The following is a 24837-nucleotide window of genomic DNA, read 5'->3' on the forward strand; positions in this document are numbered from 1 at the left end:
ATTCTATTAAATACAGTCCAGAGGATAGCTGATGAGTAACAGGTCCAGTCAATACCTCACACTTGGATAGCCTATTGAACTGGTCTGCATTTAACATCTATGTCCCAGTGGTCCTCTTGGTAAAGAGGTGTAAATGGTGGTGCTAAAAAGAATAATGCCAATTTAAGTCCAGTTGATCTTCACAATCTAGGATCGTTAGATGAACTGGCTGATAAACATCTACAGCTAAGTTTCCCCCTCCTAGTTGAAGGTGCAAGATGGACGTGGCTAAGCTTAATAAAACCACTGTAAGTCCAGTTAAAACTCCTAGCTGGAGTTCTCAAATTTCCTTTTGGACGATAAGTGATTCAACTCTCTATACCCCATATCCCCCTGATAGCGAATGGTAAGAGGAACTTGATTGTGCCTATTCGAGCGGCACTATAGCAGTCTGCCCTCCTAACAGAGCTGTGAGTTGGACTCGCTGGTAGGGGAGGGGGTGCTGAAAAACCAACATATGCCCCAGTCTACCCTCCTAGTATACAGTGATATGAAACTTTATCGTGCCAAGAGGGGCAGCACTATACCAGTCTTTCCTCCTAAGAGGTTTGAGTTGGACTCACCGGTAGAGAAGCTGATAAACCACTAATTGCCCCAATCTACCCTCCTGGTATGAAATGGTAAGAAACTCTATTGTGCCTAGTAAGGCAGCACTATACCGGTCTGTCTTCCTAAGGGAGGTGCGAGCTGGATTTGCCTGTATTGATGGCTGATAAACCAGCAATTGCCTCAATCTACCCTCCTGTTATGGAATGGTAAGATAAACTTGATTGTGACGAGCGAGCAGCTCTATTGGTCTGCCCTCCTAAGGGAGGTACGAGTTGGACTCGCTGGTATGGGACTGAAGAACCAGTAAATATCCCAGTACATCCTCCTAATAGTTGCACGACAGACATGATTATACTGGATCTGGTAAAATTAATTCAAGACCAGTGTATCTTCCCAGTTAAATGTGGGGAAGATGGACTAATTGAAAATTAAGTCAATGGAAATATATTACACTAAGTTTTCTTGGGACTGAAGTCATAAACTGGTAGTCAACTAAGTGGCGAGTTGGTTAAATATCCCGTCTGTGCGCTCTTCGAATGATAAGACGACAACTCTGCAATTAACCTATAAAGGGAGAAATCAGTGAATGAGTTAAAATGACCCTGTACCTGTGAGACTTCTGTGGTGATGAAGCATCTTTCTTAGGTAAGACTAATGCCTTCACACTGAGGTAAGACCTTTCTGACTATTACTCAAGCACAGGGTGATGCGTACTTAAGATACATGTTTAACGGGACAGGATGCTAATGCCTTAGCTTAAGACCATCTGAGATTTGACCAATACCATGAGATGTCTTTCTCAATGAGTTGCTTCCTCAGAAAGGGGAAAAACAGTATCAGAAGTGATGGTTATCACTCGGGTTTCTTAGTTTCTTTGTTTGGAAACTAATCTCTTGTATTTGAAATATTTTCAACTAACAAACTTCATGTTTGGATTATATTCACATCCATTTAAGTTGCAGAATTGGTGCTATTATAGGAGAATAGCGTAAATACTATCATCCCTGCATGAATGGTGGATTGTGGCTTTTATTTTGGAATCGCTCAGATCTGTGTTTTGCCCGTTCTAGTCGAATGAGCGGTTAGTACTTGGCTAGAATGTGGTAGCCAGAAACTCCCCAGGATGGAAATTTCAAGCTATAAGTGTCCGTTCGGCTTAAATACATTTCTTGGGGGGACTTGGGGTGTAACGTTAAGGATTATAAAGTACTAAATATTTCTGCTGGTTTCTGGAACCCCATTTTACCAATCTGGGATGCTCTGTCTACACTTGATCACAATTTTTCAAAACTACCCAACTTTATGTTATCATTGACCCTAGAAAGGTTTCTTACGGTCCATATCTTTGCCTTAAGGGGGGCCTTCAATGGAAAATGCCAACAATATTAAGGTAGAATCCCTAGTCAAAGCCTGGTTAAGGTTACCAGGTTCCCTGAATCGAATTCACTTCTGCTTCCATGGGACCAGTTCCTATATACTTCAGTTGTTAGTTGATTTAATGAGAACAGAATATCTAATCAAATCTGTGAAAGCTATAAAACCATGCATGTAAGTGAAGGTCTAAATATAGACCTTTTCTGGGAGAGGGAAGAGTTGTTATAAATTCCTTTTTACTCTTGTTGGCACTTTTGGTTAAAGCTCCATATTGGTTGAGACATTATCTTGATTGATATCTAAAACTTTCACAATCTTCCTTCGTGAAGCACTGTCCGTTGAACTAGGAGATTCCGGGGATCGATATTCAGTTGTAAGATCCTGTAAGGGTGCTCCCTCCCTATTAGAGGATTTCTTTGCTATCGTCTCTCGTATGGTGCTGTCATGGGGGAAGGGAAAAATAATTACTTACTGGTTATTTGATTTTCCTGAAACCCATGACCGCATCCTATTTTCCCTCCCTCTGGCTTTTGGTTGGTGATGGTTCTTAATCTTGTCTTCTCACAATGAAGAATGGGGCTTGAGTGAATGTATAAATAAAAATGATGATGAATTGGGTGACTCTTACTTGGCTCCTGGAAACCACATTGAAGGAGGAAGTGGGAGTTGTCTTTTTGTGTTCAGGGCTTCCTGTCCAGTAATAGGGGTGGATACTAATCTCTCGTATGATGCTGTCATGGGTTTCAGGGAAATCAAATTACCGGTAAGTAATTATCATTTTTTCTGCAGATGTATATAAAAATGGGTGAACAAAGCTGAAGATGAATGTCAGTTTCTAAATCTCATTCATACTTTGCATAAAGATCCACTCCATTTAGGACATGCTGTGGATTTTTCAATATCCACAGTATTCCAAATTTCAGATATCTACCTTTTTTATTATATATAGAAAGCTGCATCCAGATGCTTTAATCAACTCCTTTTAAATTTATAACAATACCTAGAACAAAAAATGTGCCAGGACAATAATAATTAATAAAACTCATCTATTTTTAAGCATGTCTTGAGTACAAACCTATAATAAAATCCCAAAATACAAACAGATTGGTGGATGAGCAATTGTGGGAACTGTAATAGTATAAAATTTAGTTATGGAGTGACACAAATAAGCATATATGAAGTTATTGAATTAAGTGTATAGCATATGAGCAGCAGTCACCCAATAACTATGTCCATAGAGTAATTACATATAATGCATCCTGCAGATACATATAGCAAAATATATCAAATGCAGAGTATAACAACTTGTAAGCAATGAAGCAACTGTGAAACGCGCGTCGGATGTTTGGTGTCAATATGCTTACAAGTTATACTCTGCATTTGATTTATTTTGCTATATGTATCTGTAGGTTGTATTTTATATGTAATTACTGTCCATTTGTATATGGTCATATTTATTGGCTGACTGCTGCTCCTATGCTATACACTTTAATTCAATAACTTCATATATATGCTTTTGTCACCCCATAACTGTGTAATTTTATATTATTGGGGTTCCTACAGTTAATTCATATGTAACCAGCGTATAACTGTGTGACAGTCACTATGGGTGTATGAACCAATTTCATTCTGTGGTTTAGTGTCCATTATAATATTGATTATATTTATATGCGAGGTTACCTACATAGCCATATTGGTCTAGCCTATTGGTATAAATCTTTGCACCTAAACTGTATAGCTATATCTGGAGTGGGCTTAGTGTCAGTCCACACTGCTATAATTGGAGTTCTATTACATTTCTAATCTATGTAGTCTAATCAGAAATACCTATTTTTAAGTGGTGATTATTTGGGCACATAAATGTAATATTTTGGAGAGGAAGGTCACATGACTTTAATTGTTCATATCTCTTTGCTCCATTTGTTTTCTGCCTATTGAAAAATAGCAGTAATATAGTAATTCTACTGGATTGAGGTGTCCCCCCTACTGGGCCCTCTGTTTCAGTTGTTTTAAGTGGTTTCTAATAAAGATTATTTTTAATCCTATGGTTCTCTTTACTCGGTTAAAGTAATGTTAGTCCGAGCCAATGTATATGACATATTTACAGGCAGCAGAAAATTCCTGAGTGCTGCTGAGCTAGTTGGCAACATTTTAAAGTGGGTAGAGGTTTTATATTTTTGGTGGATTTGATATGATGCAGAATTTAATGCTGACTAGAAAATTAAATACAAATTCTAATATTCTTGTTTCAGAGAAGTGTGTCAGAAAATTGCTTGGTTGCAATGGATTTCTCTGGACAGACAGGAAGAGTTATTGAAAATCCATTGGAAGCACAAAGTGCCGCGGTGGAAGAAGGTCACGCATGGAGGGTAAATGTTCAACCCCTTTTTCAAAATAATGAAATGGTACAATAATGCAGATCAGTGTTATTGTCCCAAAATGGGTCCTCTGCCAAGCCTCTCGTTAGTAAAATAAAGATTCTGTTTTATGCGACACTCTACTCATATGCATGTTAATCTAAAGGTATGAGCATAATGGCGCTTTCATACAATTTTATAGATGTCTTCAGTGAAGGATTTCTGCAGCCTGGTTTTTGTTAAATCATTAGGAGTTTTGGATTCCTAAACTCTCCGTGCATCAGGGCGGGACTGTGGGTAGGGTCTTGGGCTCTGCCACAGCTCCTCTGCTGCCTGTAATGTATTTATTATCTTCCTCATTTACATTTTGTGCTGGTGCAATCTCCGCTGCAGGCGGCGCTTGCGCAGCTTGATCTGGTGGCAGGCTTCATGAAAATAACGCCGGTGTAACAAAACTGTGCATGCACCGGAATGATTTTCCTGAAGCCCGTCACCAGATCAAGAATCGGGCTGCAGATTTCTTCACTGAAGCGATCTATTAAATCAGTATAAGGGTATGTGTGCACGATCAGGAATTTCTTGCAGAAATTTCTTCAGTGTTTCTGTAAGGTTCTGCACCTCTTGGCATCAAAAACGCTGCAGAAATTCCACACGTTTTTGATGCGTTTTTTTGCATTCACATACGTTTTTGCCTGCTTATTTGCCATGCATTTTTTCCAATGCATTGTATAGGTAAAACGCAGAAAGAATGGACATGCTTGCTGCTTTTTCCGCACATGAAATCCTGTCAGGAAAATTCCTGATCATGTGCACAGATCTTCCAAAATCCCATAGAAAATGCTGGGATAAGGTTTGCAATGCGTTTTTGAGGCCAAAGCTGACCGGATTTGCTACAGCATAAACGCACAGTGTTCACATACCCTAACAATGCCATTATGTCCATACCTTTAGTTTAACATGGATAATCCTGTTGACAGGTTCTCTTTAAGAAAAAAAAATAGCGCTGGAATCTGAGTCTTTAAAGGGTTATTCCCAAAATGGCACGTTGTTCCCAATTCATCATATCAGCAGCATAGCTTGCTGATTGCTGGGGTCCGAACTCTGAGACCGCCCAGTGATCTTAACAGGGTCCAACTTTGCCTTCAGCAGTCGCACAAAGAATGGAGAAGAGGCAAAATACATTGCTTAGCTGTTTCTGGCAGGCCCACAAATGGAATTCATATCCTATGGCTAGGGGATAGCATGATATTTTAGGAACCCTTTAACTTGCAAAAAACATATATATTTTTTTTTCTCCAGAAGCGAAGTTCACGTATGAATGTTTTGGGAAACCAAAGTCCTCTTCATCCATCCACTCTCAGTACAGGTAAAAAAACGAAAGCGAAAAAAATCATTGCTCTCTACTTGGAGGTTTTTTCTACTTGTGAGCAGAAAAGTGTAATCTGGTGGTATAAAGAGTTTAAAATTTTAGCATTTTCTGTCTGTTTCAATAGTAATCCATAGAACGCAACCTTGGTTCCATGGTAGAATACCTAGAGAAGAATCTCAAACAATCATTAAGCAACAAGGGCTTGTGGATGGGTAAGCAAAAGTACCCGTATTATATTGCAGTCATTTTTGGGTTTTTTCTGTTTTTTTTTTCTCTTCATACCCTAGTGAAGAAACACTCAATGGAAATGTTAGAATGGAGAGAGAAAGTGCATGCCAATGTATATGCATATGCATATACTGCAGTGTTTAAAATCATGCTGTGTGCCGCTGTCTAGTGTCAATGTGCTGCCCCTATTGTCACCAGTTCTTGTGATTTAAGTAGACGGCTTACAATTGTGTAGTGATTGTATTCATTTATTCAGTGTACTTACCAAGCATGGTATGATAGACGAGACTTTTTCTTTCATCCCAGTGGACCACCTGCTGACAGATATGCAAGTCATTTTTTTCATAAAGTGTAATGTATCTAACTGGAGAGAGATGTACACTTATGTGTAATTAATACAGGAAAATGATAAACCCTTACTATGATAGAAAAGCAATGACCACGTACTATCTGTACTACCAAAAAAGTGCATAAACTCTGTTTTTAAGGGGCAGGAGTATATTACATCAGACATGTTTTAGATAGAAGCATCTGGCTGTGACCAAACCACTTAATAATCCTAGATCAGGACACTGTTTGTGCCCTAAAGAGAGTTGGGAATATAGTTTCAGCGATGTGTGCAATTTTACAATTCATTTTTTTTATATTTTTCTCATATTTGATCATTATTTTGCAGTGTTATTTAAGAGCACGTGTATGCCAGTGATTTATTTGGATGAACAACTTTACATGTAACTTTTTTTACTTTTTCAGACTTTTTCTTCTTCGAGACAGTCAGAGTAATCCAAAGGCTTTTGTACTTACACTGTGTCATCACCAGAAGATTAAGCATTTCCAGATTTTACCTGTGAGTATTTAAAATACAGGTTTTATATATTTTGTCAATTGTAATTTAATGAATATATCTTAATTCTTATATATAGATTTTTTTTTCGGTAATAAAATAAAACCTACTATTCATTTTATTTTTTTTGTATATAGTATGATTTCTTAAAATCAGGTATTTATTGTACTTTAGTGTTTTTTCCATTCCATGTAATGGTTTGGTTTAGCCTGTTGGAACGTTTGCAACAGTGTACATTTGTTAGCCTGTTGGAAATGTGGTGTACGTTGCCAAATGAAGATCTGTAGAATTCTGTTATTGAGCAAATACTCTACATGAAATCACATACGTGGAAAGTAGCACCCAGTAGTGACATTTTAGCAAATAAATGCATATTCACATGCGAATTTCTATGTTCGGATGTTCATGCTTGCTGACATTTGTTTTGCGTTTTCATGTGACAGTAAGATGTGGATGAGACTTATCAGGCTCTTTATCATGAAAAAGTAATACACTGGTTTTGGTGCTAAATGCTGCTTTATAAATACGATAAATACCAGTAAATTTACAGTGTTAGAAAACTGCATATTTTACTGTGATTTCTGAAGTTTTGATCCATTTTAGCCTGCAGAAGCCGATTGGACAAAAGGTGCATTGAAAAACCATTAAATTTCCATTAAAAGTAGTCTGTCTCCTTTGGTTAGCATGTGTTAAAAAAAAAAGTACCATTAATCATATAAAAAGTACATTTATAAGATGGGAGTAATCCATTATTGTATAAAGTGTTTGCACTAGGATATGCAACATATGTACGGTGTGGGTTGACATCTGTAGTTGGAGAATTAAGCTTCTGTAGTGCTCATTTTAGCGTCCTTATAAGAAGGGTTTAATCTGTTTCATTACTATTGTTATACACCTTATTATAGACATTTAAAAGCATTTTTTTGTTCTTTTTAACTTTCAGTGTGAAGACGATGGGCAGATGTTCTTTAGCCTAGATGATGGCAATACCAAATTTACAGATTTAATTCAACTTGTTGAGTTTTATCAGCTAAACAAAGGCGTTCTGCCATGCAAACTTAAATACCACTGCATCAGAGTAGCCTTATGACCTCTGACTAGACTGTTTGAGCAAATTGGAACATTGACTATGGGCTGGGCCTCAGTCCTGTTGGGGGAGGGGGATGGGAATTGGGACTTGTTTTTAAACATGCACCTTGTGACTCTGGATCTATCCAGCCGGTGCCAACTTATCACAAGAGGCTGGTTTCTTGTAAATTCAGCTTGTTCCGGTGATATGTAATCTCAAAAAGGCATAATATCTGCCATCTTTGAAGATTGGACTGCTCACCAGCAACAAGCCTTGAACAACAATCTTGGGGTTGGATGCGTATGGGAGATAGTTTTAGCAAGTGGGAGGGTGGGAATGAGGACTTTTTGCCCTGGAATAATCTTGACAATTAAGACTGATCTGTTTACTTTTTATTTTAATTTTTTTATTAAAATACATTTTTGCACTCATGCGTTTTTAAAATGGATTACAGCCTTTTGAAAAGAGCTGGTTTGGCGTTTTCAATTAAGCAGCAGTTGCTGTGCTGTAATATGTAAAATGCTTCAACCTAAAATGGATTTACTGGGAAGAAATGACCATCAATATCCTTGCAGAGCTTGACTCCTGCCACCTGCATGCATCTTTTGAAGAACTCCTCTGCAGAATGGAGAAGACTTAATTCCCATTGCTCACTCACCAATATAATGGCTGTTTTATGTATGTCCTAATAAGCTTGAGTCTGTAAGTGATAACTATGCATAAATGTTTGAACTGCAGTGTGTCTACTTTACATTCAGTCTTGTTTTATCAGGAAGAGTACAGGCATATTTGGCCTCAGTCATGGTAAACTAAGAACAGGCTGGTAATTGTTACTTTATGTAGACGATTCTTTCACAAAGTTCCGTGACTATATTTCTATCCATTAATACTTACACACCTCTGAGGCTCCCATTGCAAAGAGGAAAGTTCAGTTACTCTAATGGCGCTCTTAGAAATGGGAATTTTTTAACAAAATGGAATTATTTAATCCTAATGGTAAGTAATATCTTTAAATTCTCTTGATAGAAGAGCTATAGAAGATTGCAATGCAAGACTATGGTATTAACCTGGGAATCATTTGTGACAATAAAGAGCTTCAGTGAAACATATCAGCTGTACCATGCAACTACAGTATAGAAACACTGTATTTTAGATTGTAGAACACATTGTCAATACTTTTATTCCATGTATTTGCCTCTTATAAAATGAAGAAACTTGATTTTATGTTTTTCCTATTCTAATGTACAGTATTTTGTAAATTGGTCAAAATGCCATGTCAGACACTGGCAAAGATGTCTTTTTTTAAATGTGGTGAAATCATAGAAATATATGCACATTACTGAAAATGAGGCCTAAAATGTGTCGTGCCATTTATATTTTATTCAGGTTCATGCTAGTCAGTCTTCTTCCCTATAAAGCCTTTTTTGTTTTTATTTTCTGGATTAAAGTGAATGAGCCTTGTCATTGGGTTAATGTGTTATTTATGAACATGGGCAACCCAGTCTATTCTACATCTTAAGTTTGGGGAATTAAAGGCAGTATTAAATGCATTTTTCTTTGTGTTGGCTAAACGTGGCTTGTAAAGAAAGGTGTATAATAATTACTCAGCATAATGAAGAAAAATTACTTTTTAAAGGAACAATGATTTTAGTAAACATACTGTTACTTGACTGTGAAATTTCCTCTTTGGCCAACGGAAGGTTATTCTTGCCGTATTTAAACATATTGTGAAATGAGTGATAGATTACAAATAAAGATTCCTGCTGATTTTAGAGGATACTTTTCTATGAGAAGAATTTTGTGATCATTGTGTCTGGAATTCCTCTGTTCACAACACAAAGGTATTACCTGAACAGATATTGTTTTAATATTATGTATTTCATCTCTAAAGATCTATTATATGCCTAGTCTTAGTTTGGCTAGTGTTTACGTTAATGTAAAGCTTAATGTCATTCTGATGGCTCCAGAACTAGCAAAACATTAGCCCGTTTTTCCTCTTATTTTGTACTTTATTATTTTTTTCCATACAACTGCATTTCATTGCTATTTTGACTAGTTATGAAGTTGATCTTAATTTTGTAAACTTAATTGAAACCTCAGCAGCTTTTACTAATTGAATTGAAAATTGTATGTGTACTTTAGTTTTATTATGCAATTTCTATAAAGCTTGATGTAATATTAACTGAAATTACTGCAATTTCTTGATTCATGCATTTTCTCAAATTCAAAATTTTAAAGACTGTTATGTCCACTGCCCATCCTCATGAAGGATGTGTGACTATGGACAAAGCAAGGCATAAAGTATTTGAAAACATACTAGCTTGCATTGTTTTCTCCACCAATAACTTACACCGTGAATCTTAATGTACAAGTTCAAATGTGTCCGTAACTTTTTTTTTTTTGCTAAAGCCCAACATATTTAAGATGTGTCATGAGATAATATAAATTAAAAAGTATACATTGAGCCTGCAAAAAAAGTATTTAAAGGTGTGTTGGAACAATGATCAAATTATCGGACCTGGTCAAATGTAGGCTTTGTTATATTATCTCTACAAAAGTATAGAAGACTTAAGCATCCCATGTTTTCTAAGCGTCTAAAGAAAACTTGTACCTTTCTCAAAGGAAATCTGTGACCAGGTTTTTGCTACTCCATCTGAGAGCTGCATAATGAAGCTTTTTCTGCTGATCTACCAGTTCTGTGAATGCTGAGCTCTGTACAACCCTGCTGACAAATGATTGACTGCTTTGTGTACACTGTGCATAGGCAGACAGCTGACAAACAGTGGTGGGAATATACAGAGCTAATACATATAGAAGACTACATGGCAGCAGGTTTACTAGTCATCTAGTGATGATGATTAAGTGATTTTATTTAAAAAATTAAAATGAAACCAACAGCATGCAGCGCAGTAAGTGACACGTCGTTGGAATCGGGGTCTCTGTCTACATTATTCTGCTGTTTGATTCAGTGGCAAAAGTTCTGATGACAGATTTTTTTAAAGGTTGTGAAACATGAGTTTAGTTGTAATTAGATTTTTAGACTGTTGCTCTGCCAAACTGTACCTTTTTGAATAACTTTTGCAGTTTTCAGACATACTTGATTTGTGAATCCTGAAAACATAGGAAACACTTCATAAAGAGATGCTCCTGACATGTCTATCTGCCATCCAGCACCCATAGAATCTGATTATTAACAAACTTTAAGTTTGTCTTGCTATGAATTCAATAAATTCTCATGTTATCAAGTAACAAAGTTAAAGTAAGGTTCAAAGTGGACTGTTAAATTGTCTGATCATTTAATCCTTTTGGCCAGCCCCTTCATGGTTACTATTTTAACAGGTTGCCCTATATGCTGGTACATGATTAGCCTGTCAATTGCCAGAAATAAGTGTAACCACTTAAAGCACCACTTAAGTGCTTAGTTTATTTCATCGCTGGAGCGGTGCCACTATTGTAAGTTCCCTGACCCTAGTATACTTGCCCCCCCCCCCCCCCTCCAGTCTTCAGCTGGTCCTAGTGCCATTCCAGTCCCGATCTACTATCTTGTGACAGCAACTTCTGACTGGAAGTCAGGGGTAGCAGTCCCAAGCTCTTGTTGTAAGGCCACGTTCAGTATTTGGTCAGTGTTTTACGTCAGCATTTGTTTCCATGATTTTATTGAATTTTAAAAAATATTAAAAGGGGGGGGGAGGGGGGGAAGATTAAGGAAAAAAGGGGGGGTGAAGTAAATAAGAAGGGAGAACTGGAAAAAAAATAAGCGAATAAGGGGTGAGAAGATTGGAGAACTCAGATTAAAGTCATATGTAAAACAGTAATAAGTGTGATAATAAAAAAAAATGCATTAAACAATAGAAACATACAAAATAAAAGTGTATAAACAGTTATTCTGCGGCATTTTAAAACAACTAAGTAAGACCGTTTTACAAAGATTATCATCTAGTTTTAAGTAAGGGAAGGATCCCAAGGTTCCCATTTTTTTGGAATTTTCTAACGGAATCATTTGCAATAGCGAATCTGTATGTGTGCCTTATGTGCAGTTATTTCAATAATATCAGAGAATTTGGGAGGGTTGTTTTCTTTCCAGAAAAAGGCAATTGAAATTTTCACCACCAAGAAGATCTGAATCGAGATGGATCTAACTGAGGGGTCCATATAAGTTTTCCATATAAGTATTTTGTTAATAAATTCGGAGATTTGACTCCATAGTGTTCTAATTTTTGGACATTTCCAATAGACATTAAATTGTCCCCATTATTCCCACAATGTCTCAAACATAAGGGAGACTGACCTGGAGCCATATGGGCAAGTTTTATAGTGGTATAGTACCACCTAGAGAATAACTTGGTGTGATTCATGAAGAGACATGGCTACATTTGAAGCGCAAGTATATTATAGACTATTTTACATCAGTATGTGTAAGCCAAACTCGGAGTGGAACATTCAAAGGAAAGTATAAAAGAAACACGTCACCACTTCTGCATTTCTCACACACTTCTGGTTTTCTCAAATACTCATGTGAAATACTGACCAAATACTTAATGTGTGAACGTGGCCTAAGTCTGAGTTTTGTTCTAGCTCTCAGAATTGCATTAGAATAGTGACTTCCAGCTTTCCCAGCAAACACTGGAGCAAACCAGCAGTTCGCAACGTGCAGATGATGTCCTGGCGCGGCACCAATAACAGATGAAGACGACGGCTGGTAAGTGTAATGCTAGGGTGAGGGAACTTAGATTAGCGATACCATTCAAGCGATAAAATAAGACACTGGAGGGGTGCTTTAAATTGTCTAGTCTACTAGATTTACCCCATAGTCTTTTATTTAAAAAAAAAAAAATGGACCATCCATGGACTTTTTTTCTTCACTTGCCTTTAAAAAAAAATGGCAAGATACAAAATTTTTAAACAGGTAAAAGTTGCAATTTTAAGTCTGATGTTTTTTAAACTCTTTTGGGGTTTTGTTTTTTTTACAATTGCTTTTCTATTATTGAAGTATATCTTGTCCACACTTGAACGTTTGGATTTGTCTTTTGGTTGTTTAATACAAAAACAGCAAGGTAGTTAAAAAAAAAAAAAAAAAAAAAAAAAATCTACAATGTCCAAACAACCAATGTCTACCTCTCCTTCACGAAACTTTAACTTGGATGAGCTAGGTGAATACGGAAAGTGGTTATACATGCTATAGGAACATCAGCAGAGCCTAATTAGTTTGGGACACTGACAATTTAACATCTTTAGGGGAGTGCAGCACAGGCACAGAAGGAATAGCTATTGGCTGAAAAGTTTCCTCAAGTTCTATCAATCTAGAAAAAAGTTGACTATTAGGCTATGTGCCCACGATGCAGAAATGCTCAGGATTTTTTCCTGAGCGTTTCTGCATCTCCCTGGCAGAAAAAACGCATGCGGATTGTACATGTGGATTGTACATGCATTTTCCTGCCAGGGACATGCGGATGTGAAGCATTCTTCACTTGCATTTCCACATGCGGGTTGACAAGCGCTTTCCAAGCGATTTTAGCATAACTTGGAAAGTGCTTGTCAACTTGGTTACACTATATAAATCCATGCAACCGGCATGGATTTATATACTGTGACAGAAAGAATGGTAAAAAATAAATCTATACTTGCCTTCCGATGGCCCCCGCAGTCTTGATTCCCTCCGTCCTGGCTACCGGCAGCGGTAGACTGAAGGGCCTGCCGAAGTCAGAGTCGCGTGACCCGTCACATGACTAGGACGTCAGCGCAGGTCCTTCAGTCCATCGCTACCTGCCGGCAAGCACAGACAAGGAGACCGGGGGCCGCCAGAAGGTAAATATAATCTTTATTTTTTATTTTATTCTTTATTTCACAGTTTCTATGGTACCTGGGTCCGGAGGAGAGTCTCCTCTTCTCTAGACCTAGGTACCATCCGCACATTGGAACACGTGCATTCCGCATGTCCTTATCTAGTGAAGCGGAATGCATGCGTTCTAATGCAAGTCAATGGCGGCGAAAACGCAGCACTTCCGCAAAATAATTGGTAGTGCTGCGTTTTTTTCCGCAATGATAATCCGCAGCGGAAATTTCCGCAGCATGTGCACAGCACATGCGGATTATCATTGGGGAACATGGCAGACCTTCTACCAAGCGTTTTTTTAAGCGTTTCTGCAGCGTTTTTGCCGCTGCTTAAACGCATCGTGGGCACACAGCCTTAAATGCTTTTCTCTGTCAGGTTTTAAATCCATAAAGTCCCATTAACTTGCATCCTGAAATGATGACCTTTTTCACATCTAGTTTGGAAGGTTGAGGGTTGTACATCTCGGCAGATTTTAGTTTATTTTATTTTTTTTTTACTGAAAAGAATGCACCTCTAGACTTTGCAGTACAGACATACCACAAAGAAACATGTACTGTAGTATGTTCTTTTACTGTGCTGCTTTGTGATTGTTGGGGTATTTTAAATTTTTGGAAATGAGGAGGAAAGGAATCCAGCTCAACAAACAGGTTCTTGAAATAAAATTCATGCGAAGGACATCTAGTGAGATGATAGCGAGTGGATTAGCGCTGACATCTACTCGTCAGGTGCATTGACACCTGAAATGCTTGATGTCAGCGCTATGCTAGCACTAATCCACTTCTCTATCATCTCACTAAATGTCCTTTGCATGAATATTATTTGAATGAAGAATCTGTTCATTGAGATGTTTCCTTTCCTTCTTATTTGCACATTTTGGCCGTGTATGAGCTCCAAACTGATCGGGTGAATTTCAACTGAGCTGGTATCATACTATTTTCAATTTGGCACCATTACAACAATAACCATATTTTGTCACTTTTTAATTGGCCTCTCAAAATGAATAGCAAATTAAGTTGTTTTTTTTTAAATTGGGCAGAACGGACATATCTAGAGTCAAATCTGCGTGACAAGTTTTCTGAAGAAATATTAGAAAGCCCTATTGAAAGTGACCATAGAATTTGTATCACAAGCGTTTTACGTTAATTACTCTCGATCATCAAATTTTCATGTGATAGACAATTTACCTTGCTATAAATTTGCAATCAGAATAATGGCCATTTGATCAAACAGGTTCCTTACCAAAACAATCCAGCAATTTATTGAAACAATTAGAAGATCTAGATAGGGATGCACAACTAGTCCTTAAGGCACACCAACAAGTCTTGAGTTTAGGATTTCCTGATAATTTAATCACCTGCCCAGTTGATGATGCCAACACCTTGTGCAATGCTAGGGAAATCCTGATAGAATTGCACTGTTGGTGGCACCTTGAGGGGACTGCAGTTGTGCATCCTTAATCTAGACTTTTTCCCTTAAACCATGTGGTAGCAATGTAGTTTGTGTTGTGTAAATGCTCACTTTGAATCCTTTGCTATTGAACAGTATTATTGTGCAATCTGTTGATTTCAAAATTATTCATTTTGCAGTGTGTAAAGGCATCCTAAAAGTAAATTAATTTTCACTCCATTAAAAAATTTGGCTTCACATGTCTACATTCCGCTGTCTAAACTGTTAAGAAATGCACACTGGTGTGTGGGGCCTGTACAGCAGTGCACAGTTTGTATAGCACGGAGATATTCTCCTCTAGGGAAGAATACCTATCTGTACTAATACATAGTAGAATGTACATATGGATTTCGATGGAATATTCCATATTTTTCTACATATTGGGTTCCTAGAACAAAAAGTAAGCTTCAATAAGACCAGCACTCTTTATGTACCAAAACAGCAGAAGTCTAAAACGTACTGTACGCGTGTAGCACAGGCAGAGATGAGGCAAAGAAAAATACAATGGTAATAATTTGCAGTAATCGAGGTGTTACATTCTTAGATTAAGCAGAAACCCTTAGGCCACGTTCGCACGTTCAGTATTTTACATCAGTATTTGTAAGCTAAAACCAGGAGTGGGTGATAAATACAGAAGTGGTGACGTGTTTCTATTAAACGTTTCCTCTGATTGTTCCACTTCTGATTTTGACTTATGAATACTGATGGAAAATTCAAACTAGTGATGAGCGAGCGTGCTCCTTGAACCCTTTAAACGAGCACGCTTGGGTACTCTCCAAGTAGTTTCTGCATGCTCGGCATTTCAGTAACAACCGACGCGGCTTCATGTGTCACATCTGTTTGACAGGCTATCCTTGCATGTATCACAGCTGTTTAACAGATGCGACACATGCAGCTGCGGCGACTGTTAATGAAATGCCGAGCACTCCGCAACTACTTCCCGAGTAAAAGCCTGCTCGTTTAAAGGGTTAAACGAGCTCGCTCATCACTAATTCTGACCAAATACTGAACATGTGAACGTGACCTTAAGATGATGCAACCCTAGGGAAGCTCTAAGACTAGTAGAACGTGAAGCAATAAATATCCACAAAGTGCATCAGCATCATGCAAATAGAAAGTGTTACCAGAAGTGGCGGTGCTTGGACCACAGCTCTTCCACATTCTGCTGGTCTTCATTAGAAATGCTAAGCCTCCAAATAAAGTACATAATCTTAATGAACTTTGATCTTCCCAAGAAACTGAACTTTTTTTTTTTGCTTATTTCTCTTGTGCAGTGAAGCCTATATTGCTGCAATCACCATTATTAGTAATATTTAGTATTTTTCCATACTGTTGTATATTTGCCTTTTCTCTACCTGTTGTAAATATGTATGTCTGTCTTATATTTTAATAAATACTGTGAACTTACTAATTATTGGGCTTTTATGTACCTATTTTTTGGTGTTATCTGATGTTTAGGTTGGTGAGCAGGCCCTATTTATTTTGAAAGAAGAACCCTTTGAATCTTTTTAACGCTTTTCTTTCTGATTTGTATGGCGTTGGATGAATGAAAAACGTATCTAGAAGTCTGTTTAAATGAAATCCTAGGTCATTTGTAGGCACAGCAGGTGTAGCACGATTATGGCTCCAGAAAATAGCTAGAATACAGTAACATGACTGAATCCAAACTATGCCACTGATCAGTCCTCCACCAGTCTGTTTGCATGTGGTCAGTGAAGCATTGTTTTGTTTTGAGTGTTTTTTTGGTTTTTTTTTTATACTTTGTACTGATCAGTCACTTGTCTGTACTTTTTTTTTTTGCATTGCAGTTTATTGCAGGATTACTCAAAGTATGTTTTTTGACCCTAGACTATATTGTGGAGTATATGTCCGCACATTTGAAATGACAAATTAAGTTGTTGACCTAATTGTGTTGCATTCATTGTTTTAACATTGTAGCCATACACTAAGCTTCTTTGTGTACAGGTATTTTTTAATGAAGTTGAAATCTTTAACCTTTTAACAACATGGCCACTTCGTTTTTTCCAAGGTTATCGTGGGGAGGGCCAATGTGCGTGGAAATGGCATGACCTCGAGCTGTAAATGCCGCTGTCTTAAGATTTTACAACAGCATTTTAAGAGTAAGGTTGCTTGCACACGTTGAGAATTTGAGTTTCTTACCTCCATAAATGTAAGCCAAAACCAGGAGTGGAACGGTCAGGGGGCATGTAAAAGTAATAGAAGCACGTCACCACTTATGTATTTTTCACCCACTCCTGGTCTTGGCTTACAAATACAGATGTAAAAAACCCAACAAATATGCAACATGTGCATGTGGCCTTAGCAGTGGTCGGAAGTCTGTTCCACCCAGTGCTGTTAGTCAAGTAGTTACTGAATAACACAGCCGTCATCTGCTGACAATAATGCGGCATCTGCTTCCAAGCCTGCTTAAAAGATAAGGACCCGAAATATGACGTAATGTTATGTAATATATCGGGAAGGGGTCAAACAACTCTATTTAATTTTATTTGCCAGCATTTCAGGAGCATTAGAGTTAAAATATTTTTTTAACTTAAGTCTGGAAGAAACATGTAACTTTTTAAACTGCAACCCTCTCTACAATAGAAAATGTATACTTCATTTGAGGAGCTGAAATCTGCAGATGTACTGTACGGTTTCCCCCAATGCTTCCTACAAATAGCAGATATGAGGTACAGTAAGGTTAGAGGTCATCCGGTCATTAATCCTCTGTCTACTACAATAGAAGAGAAAATCCCTCAATTCATGAATGTAGCAGATTTAACGTCATTTACACTTTTTTAAAAAATATTTTTGCATTTTGGCACGTATGAAAAATAAACCAATTTTTCTTAGTGTTTTTTGTTTTTGCCATCAGTATTTCATCAGTTTTTCTAGTGTGCAAAAATATTCTCAAGATTAACCTATAATGTTCATGTGCTGTTTTTCATGTTTAAACATGAGTTTTACAGTACTAGCAAAATGAACAATTTTCTGAAATCTCAAGCTCATGTGGCTTTTATTTTTCTTGCATTTTCAATGAGTTTTTGAAATTTGCATGTCAGCTCATGGTGTTTTTTGCAGTATTTGTTTTCACTCCTACAAATTAATAAAAAAAATGTAAACGCAAGTAAATTCATTAAAAAAATGCATATAGTATGCTGCATTTTACTGCCAAGGGATGCTTTCTTAGTGGAAAAAGTCTGGCATTCTAGTAGTCAGTTTTTCACTGATCCATAGACTTGCTTGGGTAATTTTGATCAGAGTCTTGGCTCAAACTTTGGACCCATCTCTGCAAAAAACTCCTTAACCCCGATACTGTACATGTTGTATCCATGAAAAACATGGTAAGAAAATCTTTTGAATCTGGTCATTTAAACATCTCTGAAAACTGATATTTACTTGAATTTTAATAGAATTTGCAAAAGAAAAAAAATCCCTATCATGGTTGTCCATTCAGCTCTATCTAAAGAATCATTTCAAAACAAAAACTTTGACTTTATTTTATAGATCAGTAGTTAAATATTAGTGAAAAATCTAGAAGACAATACTACTGAACACTACCTTGCATGAAAACGTCCCCTTTTTAAAGGTATTTTCCCACAAAGAACATTTATCACCACTTCACAAAATGGGTTGTAAATGTGATTACTGGGCCCGCCACCAATAGCTTGAACAGGGTTCTGAACAAAGTGCTCCTCTCGTTTGTATCTGCCAGCCCTCTTGGACATTGAATAGGGTGGCATTGTTAAATGAGCCCATTTAATCTCATTGCTGGTGGGAAAACATGACGTATTTTCTATTCTAATGGATCAGCCAGCAGTCTGATGTGGACACTATTCTGTTCATAGGAAATGTCCTTTTTAGGAAAACCCCTTTAAACCAAAATTGTACTGGTCTTTGCATCGAGATATTATAAAATACCAAAATGTGACCTCCATTCTACAAGATTGCTGGAGACAACCAAGTGATCCTATAAACAAGTAGTAATTTGCAGACTGAACATGAAACCCCTTTTGCACTTGCATGTACCAGTAAGTACTGCAATACAAAACCTTTATACATGAGTTTTTTTTTCCAATTATAAAGGTATTTTCCTTTTTAAATAATTTTAGGGAATGTTCCTATAGAAAACTCCACGGTATACATGATAAAAAAAAATCAAAAAGGATGAGAACATCTCAAATCATAGCTTTAAGTGGAAATGTGGGAAATATCCAATCCATAGTATTTAGTTTACTTTAAAACTGTTAAAATACATTTTGCATACGGATTGTTAAAGACTTCCACTATATTTTCATATAGAAATGCAGAAAACAGATCTAGTCACATTAATTGATTTTGTATCAATGTGTGCGCCTTGGATATATTTTTAGTTTATGTAAATTATACCTGTCATTTTTCTTAAGTCAGTGGATTAGCTGCAATTTTCATGTGTTAGTAGTTGACTATCCGAACAATGGTCTATTAGCTGCATAAAACGCTCTCTAAATTTATGTAAGTTTTGGGAGTGTCATTTGTACAGAGATATGCCTTTTTAACACTTTTGTAAAAATATTCCCTAAAAACTAGTGACAATCTTAATTTTCTGAGACACTTTAAACATTATATTTTCACTATAGTAAACTGTTTTTATCAAAATGTGTAGTTGGCAGCAGAAGATATAGCACCTAGCAACCCAACAAAATGCGTGCTCCCAACCTGCTACCAAATAAACATTTTAGTTTGGAGATGCGGTTAAGAGATCATACTAATCACATGACTATAATGTGGAATATAACTTGTATCCATTTTACAATAAACTGAATGTCCACCTTCTTAAACACTACTGTTCTTGTTTTTTTTGTTTTTTGTCTAAATCTACAATGCTGTACTATTTGACTTAATATCGCTCCAGCAGTTGGAGTTCTGATTCTGAAATGAATATCAAAATCCTGAGTATTGACATGCCTAAACGACTCAGTCAAGACTAGAGGACAAGATAAAGAGCTCTGGTTAAGTACTGTTTATACATTGAATTCAATAGGACTTAAAGGACTTGTCACAACATCAAAAGTAACATAGTAACAGTTTTTAAGGTTGAAGGAAGACTTAAGTCCATCTAGTTCAACCCATAGCCTAATTTGTTGATCCAGAGGAGGCAAAAAAAAAAACCATGTGGCAAACACTAAGCTCCACATTGTTGTATGGAGTAAGGAAGGAATTTTCCCCAATCAGACTTGTTCCCTGGATCAATGCCCTATCACGGAATCTAGTATATATAACCTGTAATATTATACTTTTCAAGAAAGGCATCCATGCCCTTCTTGAATTTTAACAGTGAATCACTCATTACAACATCATGCGGCAGAGAGTTCCATAGTCTCACTGCTCTTACAGTAAAGAATCCGCGTCTGTGATTATAATTAAACCTTCTTTCCTCCAGAAGTAGAAGATGCCCCCTTGTCCCCGTCTCAGGCCTCAGAGTAAATAGATCTGTAGAAAGGTCATTGTACTGTCCCCTTATATACTTGTACATAGTAATAAGATGACCCCTAAGCCTTCGTTTTTCCAAACTAAATAACCCCAAGTGTAATAACCTGTCTTGGTATTGCAGACCCCCCCAAGTCCTCTAATAACCTTGGTCGCTCTTCTCTGCACCCACTCTAGTTCAGCTATGTCTTTCTTATACACCGGAGACCAGAACTGTACACAGTATTCTAAGTGTGGTCGCACTAGTGACTTGCATAGAGGTAAAATTATGTTCTCCTCATGAGCATCTATGCCTCTTTTAATGCATCCCATTATTTTATTTGCCTTTGCAGCAGCTGCCTGACACTGGCCACCAAACGTGAGCTTGTCGTCCACCAATACACCCAGGTCTTTCTCAGTTAGTTTTGCCCAGTGTTTTACAATTAAGCATATAATTATACATTTTATTTCCTCTGCCCAAGTGCATTACCTTACATTTATCCCCATTAAAGCTCATTTGCCATTTATTAGCCCAAGCTTCTAGTTTACATAGATCCTCCTGTAATATAAAATTGTCCTCCTCTGTATTGATTACCCTGCAGAGTTTAGTGTCATCTGCAAATATTGAAATACTACTCTTTATGCCCCCTACAAGGTCATTAATAAATATGTTAAAAAGAAGCGTGTCCAATACTGACCCCTGTGGTACCCCACTGTTAACTGTGACCCAGTCTGAGTGTGTTCCATTAATAACCACCCTTTGTTTCCGATCACTGAGCCAGTTCTTTAACCCACTTACATATATTTTCCCCTATCCCCATTGGTCTCATTTTATGTATCAACCTTTTGTGTGGAACCGTATCAAAAGCTTTTGAAAAGTCCATATACACAACATCCACTGCATTTCCTTGGTCCAGTCCGGAACTTGCCTCTTCATAAAAGCTGATCAGATTAGTTGGACAGGAACGGTCCCTCGTAAATCCATGTTGATATTGGGTCATGAGGTTATTCTTCAGATACTCTAGTATAGCATCTCTTAGGAAACCCTCCATGATTTTACCCATAGTAGAGGTAAGATAGACTATCAGCCAGACATTACCCCAAATGGACTTTAAAAAGAGCATACAACATAGTTAGCTCCAAAAACAGGAGTGATATGATTGGACCTAAATTCAGTAATCACCTTTCAGATGGTGTGAATGGATCCAACCAGGTCACCTTTGTCTCTCAGTATAGCCCCCAATTTTCTATGATCAAAAATATTAACAAATATCTTCCTATGCTTTCTACAGATCCCAAATTGAGAGAAGTACTACTAACACCAGTTAGGTTCACAGCTCATAAGGCACCCACTTTGGGTGATCTTTTATCCCCTAGTCTTTTTCTCAAACAAGATCCTTCTAATTCTAGTACCTGGCTACACACAACTGGTTTTTATAAATGTGGTCACTCCATTTGCACTTGCTGCAGCCATGTTAAAAATGCAGCGACTTTTACATCTTTTTCTACCAATATAAAATATAACATAAAAATTTTTATTAATTGTAACACTACTTATGTCATATATATTATTTCATGCAGTGCGTGCTGTCTCCAATACGTGGGATGTACGTGTACTCCCTTGAAAAAACGCATCAGACGGCATTTATCAGATGTACATAATAAATTAAGTATCAGGTGTTCTGCAGCATCAAGACATTTTTCGTTATGCCATAATGGAGATACTTCAACATTTATAGTAACGGGCATAGAAAAAGTGTTGAAACCTCAGAGGGGGTGATCACAGGAGAAAACTCCTTAATAGAGAAAGTTGGTGGATTTATACTTTAAATACACGTGTACCAGCAGGTTTGAATATCAGACATGATTTGATATATTATTATGAGTGATTATTTATAGATTATTATGTTTGTTTTTTTTTATTTTTTTTTATTTCTCTTGGATTATTCACATTTATATGCATTGTTTCTATGCTATACGGTTTTAATATGGTATGTGTTTAAATTTTTGATTAACCTAGCTTAGAACAGGTGCATAGCAGGACATGACATATAAATACCACTTCCTTGCTGTTTTTTTTCTATGCAATGATTAAGAACTTATAGTTCGAAACGCGTTTGCTGTTCCTCTCAAAGGTGGACTTTTAATAATTTTTGCATGACCCAATAAAATATGGATTTTAGAAGATTTGTTCAGCTGGATCTTCCTGGTTCCTCATAGTAGAGGTTTAGCTTACTGGCCTATAATTTCCAAGTTCTGTTTTTGTCCCCTTTTTGAATATTGGCACCACATTTGCTATATGCCAGTCCTGTGGTACAGACCCTGTTATTATGGAATTTTTAAAGATTACAAATAATGGTCTATCTATGACGTTACTTAATTCCTGCAGTACTCGCGGCTGTATCCCATCCGGGCCCGGGGATTTGTCAACTTTAGTGATTTTTAGACGCTGCCGTACTTCCTGCTGGGTTAAGCAAGTGACATTTAATGGAGAATTTTTGTCATCACTAATCATGTTTTCTGTCATGCGATTTTCTTGTGTAAATACTGTTGAAAAAAAATCATTTAGCATATTGGCTTTTTCCTCATCCTCATCCACCATTTCACCCAGACAATTTTAAGGGGGCCCACACTATCATTTTTTAGTTTTTTACTGTTTATGTAGTTAAAGAATATTTTGGGATTATTTTTACTTTCTCTGGCAATGAGTCTGTCTCAATCTTTGCTGCCTTGATTTGGTTTTTACAGAATTTATTCAATTTTCTGTATTTTTTTTAATGCCTCATCACTACCTACTTGCTTTAGTTCTCTATATGCTTTCTTTTTGTCACTTATTGCGCCCCTTACAGCTCTATTTAGCCATAGTGGTTTCCTCCTGTTTCTAGCATGTTTATTCCCATAGGGTATGTATTGTGCACAGATCCTATTCAGGATGCGAATGTCTCTCATTTGCTTTGTGTAGTTTTAGGTCTCAGGATATCGTCCCAGTTTATTGCACTAAGATCATCTCTCAACCGTTGGAAATTTGCCTTCCTGAAGTTTAGTGTCCTTGTAACCCGTCTACTACACATCTTATTAAAGGATACATGAAAACTTATGTTGTGATCGCTATTACCCTAGTGACCCCCAACTCGTATATTTGATATGCGGTCTGGCCTGTTGGTTAATATTAGGTCTAGCAGTGCCCCCCTTCTTGTTGGGTCCTGAACCAGTTGTGAAAGATAATGGTCTCTCATAGTTGTCAAAAACCTATTACCATTGCTTGAACTACAGGTTTCTGTTCCCCAATGTATTTCAAGGTAGTTGAAGTCCCCCATAATGACTTATCCTTGAGTCGCTGCTTCATCTATTTGCTTTATGAGGATATTCTCCCTGCTTCCATTATTTTTGGAGACTTATAGCAAACCAGTATCAGTAATTTATTTTTCCCCCTCCCCTTATCTCCACCCACAGGGACTCTACATTTTCATTAGATTCACATATATTCTCACGCAAGATGGGTTTTAAGGATGATTTTACATATAGACACCCCCCCACCCTCGCTTGTTTGTACGGTAATTTCTGAACAGACTAAAGCCCTGTAAATTAACTGCCCAGTCATGGCTCTCGTCCAGCCATGTCTCAGATATCCCCACCATGTCATAATTATTTTCCAACAAAATTAATTCTAATTCCTCCATTTTGTTGATGAGGCTTCTGGCATTAGTGTACATGCATTTTATGCATCTCTGTACCTCTATTCCTTCTTACTATATTGACTCTTCTAACCCCACCCCCAATTTCTTTATTAGTGCAGATAGTGACCTGAGCACAATCTTCCCCACCTATAAAATGAATACCCTCCGTCCCAATCCCTAGTTTAAACACTCCTCCAACCTTCGCACTTCAAAAGGGACAGTTCTTTCTTTTATTCCTTTTTTCCCCCCTCAGCGCCAAGTATTGTTTTGTTTTTGTTTTTTTTTCCATATGGTTCCAAAGACGAGCCTTTTCTTATTTGGTGCCAAGTTTTATGGTCTTTATCAAGGAGGTGTGACTCACAGGGTAGTAATGCAGAGCAGCCTAAGGACGCTCCCCCATAGATTCATGTGATCACCACACACACCCTTGACAAAGACAATGAAGATTAGCACAAAATTAAAAGTTCCATATCTTCGGAACAATATGACCGGGCAGTGGGAACAAAGTTAGAGAAAACTTGTCATCAGATCAAAAGTGGAAAAGTGAACAGTTTTTGCTCTAAGGTACATTGGCTGAGCCCATTATCCAATGTCAGAAGAGTTC

At 37.3% G+C, this 24837-nt stretch overlaps 1 protein-coding gene across 10 annotated transcripts in view; it reads left to right on the forward strand.

Annotated features, from left to right (window-relative positions):
- The window catches only part of GRB10 (growth factor receptor bound protein 10), a 302376-nt gene extending 293810 nt beyond the window's left edge, over positions 1–8566 (forward strand). For all 10 annotated transcript variants that reach the window (XM_073678334.1, XM_073678333.1, XM_073678326.1 and 7 more), the window contains 5 exons: positions 4215–4331; positions 5619–5685; positions 5813–5900; positions 6670–6763; positions 7704–8566. In XM_073678334.1, the coding sequence (XP_073534435.1) occupies positions 4215–4331; positions 5619–5685; positions 5813–5900; positions 6670–6763; positions 7704–7850 (513 nt within the window). In that variant the 3' untranslated portion in view covers positions 7851–8566. The remainder of the gene's footprint in view (positions 1–4214; positions 4332–5618; positions 5686–5812; positions 5901–6669; positions 6764–7703) is intronic.
- The last annotated feature ends 16271 nt before the right edge of the window (positions 8567–24837 follow it).

The sequence above is a fragment of the Phyllobates terribilis genome, unplaced genomic scaffold (assembly GCF_046119375.1).
Source record: "Phyllobates terribilis strain yellow unplaced genomic scaffold, ASM4611937v1 Scaffold_4__5_contigs__length_816908805, whole genome shotgun sequence".
In the NCBI taxonomy this organism is placed as follows: Eukaryota; Metazoa; Chordata; class Amphibia; order Anura; family Dendrobatidae; genus Phyllobates; species Phyllobates terribilis.